The sequence below is a fragment of the Ictidomys tridecemlineatus genome, chromosome 7 (assembly GCF_052094955.1).
Source record: "Ictidomys tridecemlineatus isolate mIctTri1 chromosome 7, mIctTri1.hap1, whole genome shotgun sequence".
Taxonomy (NCBI): Eukaryota; Metazoa; Chordata; class Mammalia; order Rodentia; family Sciuridae; genus Ictidomys; species Ictidomys tridecemlineatus.
Window position 1 is genome coordinate 45,330,487 of NC_135483.1, and position 17,176 is coordinate 45,347,662.

The following is a 17,176-nucleotide window of genomic DNA, read 5'->3' on the forward strand; positions in this document are numbered from 1 at the left end:
GTGTGTGTGTGTGTGTGTGTGTGTGTGTGTGTGTGTGTGTACGCGCGCGCGCGCGCGCGCGCCCGGGGCCCTGAGAGCCGGGCAGACCCCGGGAAGGAGGAGTTATGTAGATTACGGATGAACATTCTGGAGGGGAGCGAGGAGAGGAGGGAAGGAGAAGCAGAGGCTATAGAGCGAGGAGCGGCGGAGGCCCTTCCCGCAGAAGCTGGGGGCGGCGGCGGCGGCGGCGGCGGAGTAGGCGGTGGAGGAGGAGGAGAAGGAGGAGGAGGTGGAGGACGCACGGACTGGAGGCGGCGGCGGCGGCGGCGGCGGCGGCTGCTGCTGCGGCTGCGACTGGGAGCTTTGAGTCGGAACCGCCGGTGAACTTGGGCGCCACGTTCCGGGTGACGGACCCCCCGAGGATGGTGAACGCGAGCTGCTGCTGACCCTGCCTCTGCCGCTCCTTCTCCCGGCTGCCGAGCGCCTGGGCCCCCTTTCTCCTCCCCGTGCCCGGCCGTGGGTGAACCTGCAGGCTCCTAACCCACCCGGAGGACTTTTTTTTGAAAGGAAACGAGGGAGGGAGGGAGAGGGAAAGAGGGAGAAAAAGAAGGGGAGCTCGTCCATCCATTGAAGCACAGTTCACTATGATCTTACTCACATTCAGCACTGGAAGACGGTCGGATTTCGTGCATCTTTCGGGGGTGTTTTTCTTGCAAACCTTGATTTGGATTTTATGTGCTACAGTCTGCGGAACGGAGCAGTATTTCAATGTGGAGGTAAGAGTACAAGGGCTTCTTCCTCTTCCCCTGCCTGGACTGATCCCTGAAACATTTCCTTCACTCTTCGGATCCTTGTAGCTCAGAGCAGCCAGGTCTCAACATTGTTTCCCTTGTAGCCGCTGAAACCCTTGTTGAGTTTCCCTGTGCCTTAGGTGATGGATGCATGTGAGACCCAGAATCCGTTATCCCCAGCAGCACAAAGCACGATGCTGCGCGCTCAAAGACACAATCATAACCGGTCCATGCTTCTTACCCGGGGAAGAGGTGAAGCCCTACTTATAGCAAACGTGTGGCTTAACAAGGAAGCTTGAGTTTATGATGGATAAACAGCTCAGCTCGGGAAACAAAATTGATTGCTTGGCATCCTGTGCTGCCTTGGTATTGTTCCTGAAACCTTCCTCCCCTTGGTTGGTGCCTAACAAAGGAGGTTAAAAATAAAAGAATCTAAAGGAGAACGTGGGAATACTTGATATGTTTAATAACATTACTTTGTGATAAAACACTTGAGTAGACAGAGTCTTTTTCTCATTTAAACAAAACTTAATACACTGTAACTAGATCTGGCTGCACAGAGGACATGAAATCCATCTCTTTTGAAGTGTCTTCTCTCCCCCTCCCCCGCCAATTGAAAATAAACGTGGCCCCATGTAATAGTTCTGAGGTGTGTTTTAAATTTGATTTCACACTCTCATGGCAAAAACGGAGAGGTCTTAGACTGTCATCTGTTTTACTGTGATAGCTTTGGGAACAGAAGGCACAAAGCAAAAGGGAACTTAAGGATAAGGACTTGTCAGACCTCTGCCAAAGTACTCTTCCTGTCATCAACTCAGCACTAAAGCCAGCCAGCAACGTGCAATAAATCATTGGGAACGTGAACACACCTGGGCTGTGACACAAATTTATTACATGTTCGGTAGGATGCAAAGCCAGCAAGGGGGTTTCAGTAAAATTTCCTCTGTTTGATTAGATCTGATACCTTCTGACTTTCCAAAGAATTATGGTTAAATCTACAAGGAATAATGTGATTTTCCCTTATATTGTTGATATAATAAAGCTTCCTGTCATTTTGTTGGAAGCATGTGTTTACACAATAGCAGGACCTGTTGCACAGTATTTGAACATGCTTCATGTAACCGATTTATACACAAAGTGTGCATAATAAATGCCAGGTGTGGAGGCACATTCTGAATATAACTATGTTTATATAAACTGTTCTTAGGACTCCACATAATAAGTGATAGTACAGAAACAAAGTATTTTAAAGAGTGATAGCCATTATAAATTAGTTAAATTTGCAGATGTTAAGCATCAGTATATTCCACAAAAATACAAATTTGAAAACTAAGATTTTTAACCCTTTGAGAAGCTGTGTTTTTTGTTTTGTTTTTCATTAAAAAAAAAAAAGAGAGAGAGAGAGAGAGAAAGAGAAATGGAAAAGGGCTGAAAGTCCAAACTTTTCTTGATGACAGATTTGAACTTTTGGAGTTGTGTGATACAAATGGATTTTTGTACCTAACATTTAAACCAAGAGTTTAATGTTGAAGTGAAATAATTAGTTCATAGAATGGAGGAATGAGAATGGCGATTTGTTATTTATGATTTATAAACAGAAGGGCCTATTGTCAGATTGGTGGTGCTGGAGATAGTGGTGAGGTGGGGCTTGGGAGAGGTGGTTACAACTTAAGTGCTAGGTTATGTCTTGCTCACTATGGGAAGGAAAGGAGAGATGGATGTCTACCTGCCCTGGCAAAGTCTTTGATTTGCTTTTGAGATTGGAATAACATCATTGTCTTAATTATCATTAGGTTTCCTTAGTGAGGCTAAACATAGATTGAGTTTCTTTGTATTGGAATCCTCAATCAGATATTATTATACAAAAAAGTTATGTTACTAAAAATGACAGTTTTTAATTCCAGCTATATCTTCCTTTTCAAGATGCATGTGAAAAAAAAAATAGTTCATGGAGAAGAGTTATTTTCCCATTTTAAAGTATTTTTGTTATTTCACCCATGTTTATTACAAATGCAAAGATTTAAGGAATGACAGATAAGATTCATGTGCCCTCTGGGACCTTAAAAAGCTTACTTGACACAAAGGGAGTATTCTAATGATTTATGGGTGATTATGTTTCATAGTTTGTATTATTCCCAAGTAGTTTTTTAAGCTCTTGGGCACTTCCTTGGTTGGATTGATAAGCTTTTGTGTGTATGTTGATAATCTTTTTTCCATTATTAAAATAGCTACTAGAAAAATACAAATATTATAAAGAACATAGGATGACAGGAGGTTTTCTGATATGAGTTTCTGCCTGATTCACTTTTATTAGATCTTTCTTTTTGGTGGAAAACACAAATGGAGAGAATATTCCATTACTTCCTCTCCATAAGAGGCACTTATATGTGTTCCTCATTCTTGGATGCAAAACATACACAGTAGGAATGCTGTATTTGATTGATTCTCAAGGACAGTCTTAAAATAAACAGTAACGGTATCAATCATGCATGAAGTCCATATGATCATAATTTTTTTCTGGTAAGTACACCAAGTTATTATAGTTGGAACAAAGCTTCAGAGAGAGGCTTTTTATGCTGACTGCTAAGATTATAGTGCTTTATTCATCCCTCAACTTAACAATTTGTGGTACCCCCATACTTCTCATCTCTATGATTTAGGGTTTAACCCTGTATTTTCCCCTTGGGGGCATTATATAGAGGTATTCATGTTAACACTTTCCTGTCTGATTTTTTAAAAAATTTTAAATTTTTTTCAGTTATCAGAGTGGGAGAAAAATGTTGATATGCTTATGAAAGCCTGTTATAGAGAAAGAGGATATTTGGATTCTTTGTGTTTTTTAAAAAAACAAAAAGGAACATTTCTAACAGCAGAAAGGGTTAAAGTAGTACTTTAGAACATATTCATTCATTTCTCTACCTGTATTTTAAGTGGAAACCTCTTTAAGCATTAAGTTTTCAGTATATATTTATGTAGATAAATGTTTTTATATATCACTGGACTCCTTTTTTTTTGGAAGTGATTCTTCCAATGTGTTATTATTAGCATGATGCAAGGGAGTTATATTGCTAATATTAACTAAAAGTCAAAAACTGCTGTCATTGGACAGCAGTCTGATTAGAGGTATTCATTGGTCAGAAGCAGCTAAATTATTAACAAAGAACTACAAATCATTTTATCTCTAGAATATTTACTTTGCACTGGGGATTTTCATGATTCTGGGATTTTTTTTTGGATACTGCAAATGTTTTTGTCATGAATATGTCATAATAATAGTAACAACTGCCATCAACTTTGATAGTTTGTCTAACGTTCACTCTGAGAACAACATTGAACATTATTGATTTTTAAACAATAGCACACATTTACAGTGAGGAAAATTATTTAATGTCTAATTAGTGATTGAAATGAAAACAGGTGAAAACCTGGATGAGGCATGTATCAAAGTATGAAGTTGGTAATGCTGTGCGACAAAAGAATCTTGATGAAGTAAAAGTTGATTGTGTTGTTCCTAATTAAAGGAAGAAGAGAGATTGTGGATTCCAAATGGATCTTTTATGAAATATAATATGAATTGTGAGTGTAACCATCTCATATTTTTTTCTTAAAATATGTTTTAATAACTGATTAGGATTTTTTGGCTTTCTTCAGGTTTCTCTGAATCTACCCAGAAGATCAGAGCTTGCTTGTTTGGGGTATAGCTTTGTATTGCATATAAACTTGGCAATAATTGATCATGTGATATTTCAGAGATAAAAATATATTTTACAGATTTTAAAATGTGTTATATTGAGACACTATTTTATCTTATCACTTGCTCTCTACTTGCTTAAAAATATCATTATTTAAGAATGGGGATGTACCTCTGTGATAGTGCTCTTGCCTAGCTTGTGCAAAGCCCTGGGGTTCAATCACCAGACTGCAAAAAGATAAAAGAAAAAAAAAAGCCTTATTTTATTTGCTCATGGAAATATGGTAACACCATACCTCTTTCTGTCTCAGGGAGTTTCCTGACTGATACCCTCAATTCTCCACTGTAGCCCTTATTTACTGATCAACAACAGGAGCTGTGTGACTAATTCATAAAGGTTCTTATCTGCAGAAAGACTGCAGGCTTAACAAAACATCCCAACTATGCTGAAAGTTTAAAATGTTTTTAAGGGCCAAAAATTATAGCATATGCATCAGATGTCTTGATGGTCCTGAGATTTTCCAGCTTCTCCTGCATCCCCCTCTTGGCCATGCCTTTGTCTATTCAGAGTTGCCTAGACAGGTCTTACCAGATCTAGAGTTATTCAGGAAACCTTTGCAGGTGCACATATGCTGGTAAGGTACATTTCTCCAGTGATCAACCCCCACCACCTGCCCTGGAAAAATCCACAGAAAACACAGGTCAAGTATGTTCCCCTCTCTATATAGCTGGCTCTTCTTTTTGTTTCTTTTCCCCAGCAAGTAAGGATCAAGTTGGGTTCAATGCAGCTTTCCTATCTCTGGAGCCAAGTTAAAAGTGGTAGATCTAAAGTTACTATGTTTTCTTATTTATGATATTTAGTTATTAACACAAGAAACATTTAATGTACTTGTTTAGCGACATAACTATTTTCTCTAAAGCTGGATTATTCAATTACTGAATATTCGTTTTACTCACTGACCTACCCCAACTATTCAAAATGTACCTGTTTTAGGACATTTGATAGATGATGATTTGGAATTTTTTCAGAACAACAACAATAACAACAACAAAATCCATGGGATGTTTGAATCAATGAGTCAAAATTTATTCACTGTTAGAAGAGAAAGATTTATTTTTTCATGCTCCTTTGGAAACTTTCTGACCCTTCAGCATGTGTGTTTCAAATGGAGAAAATTATTTTTCATTTAACTTTTCCATTTCAATTTAAGTATCTGTGAATGAAATTATGTACATCAGTTTCTTTTTCACTGTGAGACATGTAGTGATAAAGAGTACATTCTAGAAACGAGACTGCATGGGTTCTAATCCCATCCCTTTTACTTGCAGATTAAGTAATTCTATAACTCTCAGTTTACATATCTGTAAGATGGGGTTATTGAGAGTACTTTATCAGGTTGTTTTGATAATTAAATTGATATATGTTTACCATATGTACATATGTATTTGTGTATACAGAACTTAGAACTTGTCTTCACCTCTTTAAATACTCAATCCTTTTTCAGTGTCATTTTTAATAGAAAATAAATGTTGATGCAGATGTAGTTGACATAACATCTAATTACATAAAAAGTCTATCAGGTTAGGACATACCCACTGATCTAGGGAGATTTTTACTTATGTTTTTCATTTTTTAAAAAATTTGTAATGTACTGAAACTCAGCCATGCTTATCTAACATCAGTACATTTTCTTCCCATGGTTTTTCTTAGACAGTTTAGTTCAGGAATGTGATTTTTCACATTTTGTCTTGTCATCTGTTACTATCAGAGAATGTCAAGTTTAGCTAACACCTTCTATTACAAGTCTGGGTTTGTTGAAATCTGTTCGTCTTTTCTAATACGATAGAAAATAAATAGGTCTTTATGATTCAATGGGCCTGTTTATTTTAACTGGCTCATGTCCCAAGTACTTCCTCTCTATAGCAGGGATAGGATTCAATACATGATTTAGGCCAAGTCTGTTATATCCTTGTTCTTGTTTTTAATTTGTAGAGGAGGGATGAAATTGCAAACTGTTTCCTACAATGACAAAGGAATTTTAAAAAATTACACCCATGTAAGATTGGGAATGACAAGATAGCTAGGAAGATCCTGTAATGCATATAAGTCAAAGAACATGAGTTTCAACTCTAGGTTTTGCACTAATATAGCTTTAACTTGGACAAGTAATTTCTTTAATCCCTTCATCTGACAAAGTGAATATTGAACTAAATTGACACTAAATTCATTTGCAAATTTGAAATTTTATAGCGCTTACCCTCTAAACTTTAGTTTATGTGGCTGGAGATGTATATGAATATTTACCCTCTAAATTTGGGGACAACTTAGATCACAAAGGTAGATAGTCACCCCCACCCCCGCCACACACACTCCAGAAATGAAATGTCATGAAGAAACATAGGATATATAACGTATCTAACATGTGTTATCATCTGTAGTGAAAAAGGGTGTTTCATTTTGGAAATAATCCTAGCTTTCTGCTGAGTAGTAAAAACACTGGCAGAAAATGATATGTAAGTTTAAAATCAATTTTTGGCCAAGGTAGCAAACTTTTAAAATTTAATGTTAAAACATGGCTTAATGTTATTTTGAAAAAAAATCATATACAAGTGGTACTTTAGTCATAAAAAGGCAAGTTGGAATAAGTTCAAAATCTGAGTTTTAGCTGAATTTTTTTGTGCAAGAGTGTCTCATAATTCAAATCTATCTTTCTATCTATCCAAATATATGCATATTTTATAGTGAAATGAAGCACTCATACTGTATGCTCCGATTGCCTATTGTGGAAAATAATTTTGGCACATGCTCTCTGACAGTTATTTTTGTTCCTAACCACACATTTTATTTTGAATGTGAAAAAATTAGATTGCATTTGTTTTATAAAATATGCAGCTTATATGAACAATGAAAAATTCCATGCTAAGAGGATAAATCATATGTGTTGCAAATAGATTTTCTTTTGTCTTCATTTACTTTTTCTTGGTAATGTTATTTATAGATTTTGAGGTTATTCTTAAAACCATATTTGATTATTGCTTCCTGTCATTTAGCACTCAGAATAGATATTCTTTGTCTTAATATTTCACCACAATCATTTGGCATTGTGCCTTCTTTGGTTTGGATTAGTGAAATATCTGGATGAGCCGCATAACAGGAATTTAGCCAAGAGAGTCAAAAGTAGTCTTCTGTAGCCCTTAACCTTTGATTAAATGTGACCTCTGGGTGCAGTATATAAAAAGATGCTAGAGGGAGCTATTGAGCTGTTTATTAAGAATTCAAATGGCTTGAAAGAACTAGGTTTAAAATCAAGGATGCCAGGTGCAATCAGATGTCTTAAAATGACTCATAGTCAATCATAGAGACCTTTGAAGAAATCATTGAACATATAGTTCATGATTTAAGATGTGATCTGGGTTTACTGAGAGCCACGTAATGCCAGTAATTACATGTTTGATGAACTAAGAAGGAAATTTATCACTTCTTTGGGGTAAAAAGTTCTGAGCATGGCAATATGATACAAAGTATTATGACACAAAATTGAAATACATTTCTCTTGTTTTTATGTGTGGAATAGCTGAGAAACTATACATTTACATGAGTTTGTCACTTGCTCTAGGTTTTCCTATTTAAATTAAAACAACTAATGAAATGATGTTGGTCTCACAAATTTGAGGTGAGATAAATTTAATGTGAAAATACTTTTTAGATTATGTGTAGCAAAAATCTAATTTTATTTTATTAATTTTTATATTATTTTATTTTGACACTTGGGATTGAAACCAGGGCTGCTTTATATAGAACTACAATACAGTACTTTTATTTATTTATTTATTTTTATTTTGAGACAGGATTTTGCTAAGTTGCTGAACATCTCACTAAGTTGCTGAAACTGACCTCAAACTTGCAATCCTCCTGCCTCAGCCTCTCAAGTCACTGGAATCACAAGGTGTATACCACTACACACTGCTCAAAAATTCAACTTTAACAATTTATGAAAATTAAAGTATTTTTTAACGTCTACTTAGGATCTTATTAATGAATACTTTGCAGTGAAAGCAGATTTTAAAATACATTTTTACCTATTCTCCTTTTAAAAATATATTTGAAATTATTTTAAATATGAAACTATATGGTTAATTTAAACAAGAAACTCAGAAATGTTTCCAGTTGAATATATTATTATATAATATATATATATATTACTATATGTAATTATTATATGGTGGAAGGAGAAGGATATAAAACAATATTTGCTAATGTATTAGGGCATGCCAGCATTTAATTAAGAGACTATAACCTACTCACAAGCACCATTCACATTTTTTGAACTTTTTAAATCTAGTCAGATAAGTGAAATATGGATAAATGAAATAAATTATGTCCCCACAAACAGATGTTCCCAAGAGAAATGGTTGTTAGAGTGATTTATTCAAATGACCAATCAAACACAAATAACTACAGTAAGTATTGTTTTAGCCACCTTAAGTGAAGGCAGAATACACTGCCCTATTGTAAGGAGAAGCTGGACACTTCCATCAAGTGTGACAGATTTCCATTTCATGCCCCCAAATTGCATGCACATGATGTGACATCAATGAAATGCAGGCACATGCCTCTGCATGCAGCTGATACAGTCTGACTCTGACAGATGCCAGTGGCAACATTCTTCCATATGAACTTTTCACAGTTGACTTCCTACTTTGTGCTATTGATTTATACTGGCTTATAATGATTAAATATTTGCTTTTATTTTATATTTCTAATGTCTGTGCATTCATTTCTTTTTAAAACAATAGCCAGGCGGTGTCTTCTCATGATCCTACTTTTTCTTCTACTTGGGGTCTTGAGGGATTTCATATTTTAGGTACCTTGTGAGATCCCAGGCTTAGAGGTTGGGAAAATTTTATGAGAAATCACATATACACACCTTCGTCTTTCATTATGAATAAAGTAAAATAAATTCAAGTAACTTACACAACGAGCAGTTTGTATGCAACTGAGAAACAAGTTAAAGTCAAGAGTACTGCTAGTTATGGCTAAAATCTTTTCTAGAGGTTTGGGTGTTTCTCATACTGTAGCAGCTCTGCGCATATAGCTTATGTTTTGTTCCTGTGTGATGGATTGAGTAAGGTTGTTTGCTCCATGGGAGATCCAAGAAGATTTTTAAGAAGCCTTTGCCTTGCTTGGAGCATTTATATAATAGATACATGATCTCCATTGCTTGTTTGAAGCATGTATATAATGGCAGCACTGAAGCCAAAATGGCAAGATAGGTGGGTGCTTCAGTTCTTGCAGTGCCTCTGATAACCAGCAGTCTAGAAACAACTACATTCTGGCCTTCAATCTAGTTAGAAAAACATCTGTGACCAGTGTGTTAGTCAACTTTTTTTGTAACTATGAACAAAAGACCTAACCTGACAAGAACAACTTAGAGGAAGAAAAGTTTATTTTAGCTGATAGTTTCAGAGGTTCTGTCTTCAGTTTTATAGTTCTGGGCCCAAGGTGAGGCAGAACATCACAGTGCAAGGGTGTGGCGGAGGGAAGTAGCTCAGGACATAGCAAGCAAGCAGAGAAAGAGATTTGCCAAGCAGGGACAAAATATAAACCCCAAAGACATGCCCCCAAAGACTTACTTCTTCCAGCTACACCCTGCTTGCCAAATTTACCAGTTAATCCACATCATTGGATTAATTCGTTGATTAGGTTTTAAGATCTCATAATCTAATCATTTCACCTCTGAACGTTCCTGCATTGTTTCACACTTGAGCTTTTGGGGGTACCTCATGACAACCAGTAAAATGGAAATACCTTGGAATTTATTTCTGTGCCTTATTTTAATAGTAATAATGCAATGGTTGAACACTACATGCCTAATAGTGTTCTAAATATCTTATATATGTTAATACATTTAATTTTCAGTATAATCTTATGAATTAGCACTATTATTTCTCTTTCACAACTCAGTAATCTGAGGCCCAACAAGGGTAAGGAACTTGCCTAGGCCACTTTGGTATGAAACATTGAAGTGGAGTAGTGTGGAATCAAAGCAGGTGAGCTGGATCTAAAGCCCAGACTCCTCACCAAGTCAATAGGAGTGAGAATTAACTTCCAGCTTTTCAGTAAGGATAGCAGGATCCACTTCCATTGTTAACATATTTTGTGTTACAAACTAAAAAGAAATAATGTGCACCATGAAAAAGCTGTATCAGTCCTGAGCAAAGAGTCGTATCTGGAGTAAACCTGAATAGGCAGTTGATGATTTTATTGATTCAAAATTGATTATGTGATGATTATAATCATTTCACTGTTCAATGCCATTTGTGATATTTAATCATTACAAAATTTGTAACCCATATATGGCATAGTCTGAATTTATACACAGTATTATATCAGTTATAATATCTTATTTCTTCATTATTTGTTGTAATGAATCTTACCATTAAGTGTGTTTTATTCAAAAGATCCAGGAAAATTTGATTACGTTCTAAGATTAAAAGAATTGAACTTTACAGAAAAATGTAATCAGAAAACTTTCATCAGACTATCGTAATGGGGAGGATATGAGTGTGTTACTATGGAATGGCATGTTTTATGAGTTCTGCCATTTGCTGTTTTTATATTTTGCATGAGTTGGTAGAAGCTAAAAGGAAGAGACTTATTTTATTATTTTAAAAACATTTATTTAGTTGAACTTAAAGGGACCTTTCTCAGAGATAGATCAGGTCATTTAAAAAGTTAATGAGTACCTCTGACTTTTTGACAGTGGGTCTGATTTCTAGATATTGCTTTTGTTGTGGAGGGAATGAAAACTCCCAACTTTGTGGTTGACCAAAGTTATTAAAAAAAATCTTTAAGCCTTATATATGTTACTCTATGTGACTTTTAATACTCATAATTTATTCATTCATCTTTCACAGGAGGACTGTTTCTAAACCAACAAAGTTAAAACTCTGGTCAATTTTACAAACTTTCTCAGTGTTGACTATTCCTTTGGCTACTTTCTCACTTCCTCTAGGGGCACGATGTCATAATGGCTATATGTGAGAACTTTAGAACAAGTGCTTAAAGATTACAGCTGTGTCACTTACAGGGTGTGTAAATTTGAACAAGCTGAATCTTTGTGTGCCTCAATGTACTCACTAGTAAAATATAGATGATAATAACCAACTCAAGGGTTGTTGTAAGGTATAAAGTTAAGGGATATTGGTCAAAGATAAAGTAAAAAGCTCCTAATTTACTCCTCCCACTTTGACACATGAAAAAGCATATACCTCAAAATCATCAAAAAAAAAATTGAGCAAAGTCTATGAAACAATGATTTATGAATCACTGACCATCAGGGGCTGAAAACTGGGAGACAAATGAGCCCAGCCTTATCTTTGACTGTTCAACACTGAGGAAGTTCAACCACAGTCTTCAGATGGTAGAACCTAGGTTGAGCTGCGTCAAGTTAAGGAGTAGAGCTGAGCATTCAGGGAGATCAAGTTTCCTAGAGTTCACAGGTCAGAATACCAGAGAGGAGAAATCTGCAAAGAGAGAACAAAAGATGTCCAGGATGTCCCCCTTGAGAATGCTGTTGAGAACTCATCTGTTCTGCACCTTGCTTTAAAGTAACTTTGGGGGCTGGGAAGAATCTACCCAAAAGATTAAAAAGAATAATTCTTGCTCAGGAAGGGTTGGCAGAACTGCCTAATTCTCTAGCCTCAGCCACACTGGAAAACCTCATTTTTCACAGGGCACTGGATAGAGTGGGTACTCAAAAGCATTTTGCCTTAGTGGTAGGAAATAATCAACCCTGGACTGAACTGTGTTATGGTTCTGCTTAACAAATCTTAAAAAGGAACATCTGAAAGGATCAAATTGTTTCTAAGTGAGTTAATTGCTTTCAACTACAAAACTCAATAATATTTATTAGAATACAGAAATATCCAGTACCCAACAAGGTAAAATTCATAAATGTCTGGCACCCAATAAAAAAAATTACTAAGCATGAAAAAGAGCTGAAAAACACTACTCATAATGAGGAGAAAATTCAATATATTTAACCTCATCCCAAAATGACACAGTTGTTAGATTTAGCAAATGAGAATATTAAAGCAGTTATTATAACTCTACTCCTTAACTTGTGCCCAAAAGTTGACACATGGAAGATATTTTTTAATAAAATCCACATTGAACTTCTAGACATCAAAACTATAATATGTGAGAAGAAAAATAAACTTGAAATTAGCATCGGATTAGATTTTACTAAAGGAAAGAAAAATAGTTAGCTTTAGGTCATAGTAATAGAAACAATCTATAGTGAAACTCAGAGGAAAAAAAGAAAGTTTTAAGTGAACAGAACATTAGTGGGTGTGTGAGGCAACTACAAATGGCCTGATGTATATGTAATCCAACTCCCTTAAGAGGGGAAGAGACAAAGAATGATGCCTTTCCTAATTTGGTGGAAATTATACAAAGAAATGGAAGAAGCTCAATGAATCCCAAGAACAAAAAAAGCATGAAGGAAACTACCCCAAGGCGTAATCTAATGGAATCAATCAAATGAGTAATAAAGAGAGAACTCCTAAAAGCAGACAGTGAAAAAAGACACACCTTACATGTAGAGGAACAAAGAAAGAAATAAAGATGTCTGGGTAAAAAGAATGTGAAGAGTAACATCTTGAAACTACTAGAAGAGGGGGGTGGGGTGGAGATCCACTGTCAACTCCTGGTGGTCCTAGACTCAGTTCAAGTTTGTATTTTACATTTTTCAATGTACATAAAATATCTCCTGAATGTGAAGGCAAGAAAAAGAACTCTTCAGACATGCAAAGGTTGAAAGATTTATCTTTGGTACACTGGCACTGCATGAAATGTTAAAAGCTGTCCAAAAACTGGAAGCAGCCCAAATATCCACCAACATGTGCACAGCCCAAATATCCACCAACATGTGCACATGCAATGGAATAATATTTAGTGATAAAAAAGAATGAATTATTGATACAGAGTAAAACAAAATTGAATCCCAGTATCATTGTGCTGATTGAACAACCCCAGGCAAAAAAGGACATATAATATAATTCTATTTACATAAATTTATAGAAAACAGACACTAATCTATAGCAGTATAAAGCAGATTAGTGGTTGCCTGGGGACTCATGGATGAGGGTGGGAAAGCGTTAGCAATGAAATACAAAGAAACTAAAAGAGACTTGATGGTGATCTGTATGTTGGTTTTCCTGATCATGATGATGGTTTCACATGAATGTCAAAACTTATCAAATAGCACATTTTAAATGTATGTTTCTTATTTTATAATAATCATACTTCAATAGATGTTAAAATAGCATAATGAATGTGTAATTGGTTTTTACTATATAATAACCAGCCTAATGATAACTGCTGACAATTGCACAGACGCTGCTGTTGTCTAAACTTAGATGAAAAGGAATAGGTTGCAGTCTTCTTTGTGACACTATTTTGTAGAAATAAAATGCCAACTGTAGAATATTGGGTTGATCAGGGATTGGTTTGGAGTGGGCAGCAGATTCCTATGGGTTAAAGTACCTCTTAGAAGAAAACTCTCACCTTTGATCTAGAGTTTCCAATTCTCAAGGATTGTATTTATCTTATTGATTAATAGTCAACTAGTGAGCAACTTGGAAATCTAGATTTTTTTCATTCATTCCCTCATGTTACATCAGTATTTCTGTTATAAATGATGTTTTCTATCTTTATTCACCAATAGTACATTTATATCAATACTTTTCATTTGCTACTAAAAGTATGGTAACATTGGTCTGGGTTTCTGAGGTATGTATTGGAATGCCCAAGGGAAAATACAAAAGGAAATTTACCTTGTTCTAGTTCAGTGACTTCAGTTGAGTTATTGCTATTAATGAACAGCAGCTTCCCACAAGAATTTCCAGGAAAGAGCAAAAACAGTTTTACTTGTATTTCACTGGAAGTCTTAATTCATTTCCATCCTTCTTTTAGCTACATGGATGAGAAGATAAAGAGTTGATGTGCTGTCAACTGCTGTATCTATTAGCATGTAAAACTCTTAAGCATGAATAATCATATAATAACTTGAATTTATTTTCAATTGCTTACATGAAAATTAGATAATCCTTTGTGTTCTCACAAACAAAATATTGAAGTTCCATGAAGAAGTTGCTTTGGAACTGTTAACAGTTTAATGGACTTCTCATCCTGCCTTTTACCTTCATGTTGGTAAAGGGCAGGATGAGAACTGGGATAACAAAACTTGCTTCACTCTTTTGTTGCTACATGCACAGTCTGCATGGATTCCATCTCACTTATGAAGAAAGAAAGGGAGCCTCTGAATCCTAATCAGTCTCTCAATCACATATGCACTTAACAGGAAAAACAAGCTTGGTATGCAGAGTGGCAAAACATACTGTGCCTGTTGTTTGGGGCTAGCCATTTGTCCAGTGGTTGCAGGTTCCTTTCAATTTGTTTTAAACCTAGTTTTCTTTATTTTTGTTATTTGAAAAATTTCCAGAAATTTTTTACACACACTCACACATACAAGACCTCCCTCCCTCCTTCCTAATGGAAATGCATTTTATAAATATATAAAGTAATTATTACTTTAAAAAATATAACAGTATACTTCAAAGATTTTTTTGTATTAGTCCTGATAATACAACCTCATACTTGTATGGTAACAATGTAAAATGTATTTTAGTATAGGCAGTGAAATTATAAATAAAATTTAATTTTTCTCCAAATTATCTAACAGGTGCTTCAGCATTACCTTTTCCTATTCCTATTTTCCTTTCCCTATTTCCTATTTCCTAAATATTGCTTAGGTTTTTTTGAGAACTAACAACTATAATGTGCAGTGGCATGTGGCTAATGTCATATTGGATTTCCTGGATGTGTAGGTGGTCAGGGCAACTCTGCAGCCTATAGGGTGGCTAAGGTAGTGCTGCCATTTATACCTATCTCACATGCTTCTGGAGCCAGTGGTAAACTGAAACACATTTCCTTAGTGCCAACAAAAGCACTAGAGAGCAAGCAGCCACTTTGATGAGTCTTAGCAACACATGATCTCCTTGACCCTATTCATTTGCCTAAAGCAAGTTGCTCTCTGCTAAAGCCAAAGCAGGGGAGCTGGATATACACTATGCCTAGACAAAGCTATGGTAAAGGTGTGAATACAGGAAGAAGCAAAGTCAGGACCAGTAATTCATTTTATGACATTTTCATTGATTCAGTTGATACCTTTATGAAACACTCATTTTCACACGTCAGCCTATTTCCAAACATAATTTTATCCACTGATTTATGTAAATCTCTCTGGCAAAATACATAGTTATTTTGCTCATTTCCTGCAGTGGTATTATGCAGCTTTCAGCAAATAGGACTTAGTGTCTTCTTTTTCATTGCTTTTAAGGATGGGAACCTTACTGTATTTACCAAAGGATATATGTTTAAAAATTTTATTCTATCCTTTATCAAGTATTTTTTTAACCAAGTGATTTTTATTTAACAATAAAACATAGATTTGTATATGTTAATTTTCAAATGGTTACCTCATATTAGATCATCATATCATTTCATAGAATCTTTCTATAGATTTTATTGAACACTGTGGTACCTGATGATATCTAAAAGTAATCTTGCTTCCTTTTCCATTTTTGTTCTCATTCATTCTTTCAGATAATTGCATCGTCTTTAATTATCTGAAATAATATCCAAAGCAATATTAAGTAATTATTGTGATACTAGGCATAATTGTCTTTATTCTCTGACATTAAGGGAAATGAAGACCCATTTGTTTCCAATTATCAATCATTAACCTTATAAACAATTAAAATCGTAGTCATTTTATCCAACATAATTAATACTAGAATCTTTTTTTATTAGTTGCTCATGACAATACAATGATCTTGACATATCATACATTTGAATCAAATGGGGTATGAATACTAGAATCTTTGTATATTGTCTTTAAGATTGATAGTGAGAGGCTAAATGGTAGTGTCTGGTTTGCATGTGCAAAGCCCTGGGTTCAGTCCCCAGCACCTTAAAAAAAATTGATGGTTAGGATATCACCAGAATCACAAGAAATTGAATATTGATATTTGGCATTGTATCATCTGTTTCTTTGTTCAGTATTCTCTATTTCTTCCTTGATTTTTAATGTGTTTTCCTTTTTCTTTCTTTCTCTCTTCTCTTAATATTTCCTTTAAAGTTTGGATTCTTGACTTGCTAGGGTATCACAGTTTGATAGCTATCACAGTGATGGAAGGATAGAAATTGTTTTTTGAATGAAATAACCCATAGTCATTAATTTTTTTATGGCATTTAGACATTTCACTTAACTTTCATTCAAGACCCTTGGTTTCAGGCAACAACAAAAACTAATTTGAATTACCATGAGCACTAGAGGAGGTTTACTGGGAAATACTAATACAGTTCACAGATTGTTGAGAAGGGTGGACCAAGCAAGCCTGAGACAGTTGCAGGGTCTTAAACCTGATACCTTTGCAGAACTTTCTCTCTTAGCCTCATCTCTGCTTCTTCTTACTAATGGGCTTCACTCCTTCTCACCGCAGTTTGTCTTTCTCCAGGTGATGTGGGTCTCCTTTTACCTGGCACCTTTCTTTCTTCCTTCCTTATAACCATCTGTAAGAAAATAACTGTTCTCTATCCACATTCATTTACGTCTATGGAAACTCCAAGAAGATTTGCAATTAGCCC

At 35.5% G+C, this 17,176-nt stretch overlaps 1 protein-coding gene across 1 annotated transcript in view; it reads left to right on the forward strand.

The window, feature by feature from the left end:
• Positions 1-339: 339 nt before the first annotated feature.
• Positions 340-17,176, forward strand: part of Mmp16 (matrix metallopeptidase 16) — a 257,943-nt gene continuing 241,106 nt past the window's right edge. The window contains exon 1 of the mRNA XM_005328635.4: positions 340-755. Coding sequence (XP_005328692.1) covers positions 624-755 — 132 coding nt within the window. The 5' untranslated portion in view covers positions 340-623. The remainder of the gene's footprint in view (positions 756-17,176) is intronic.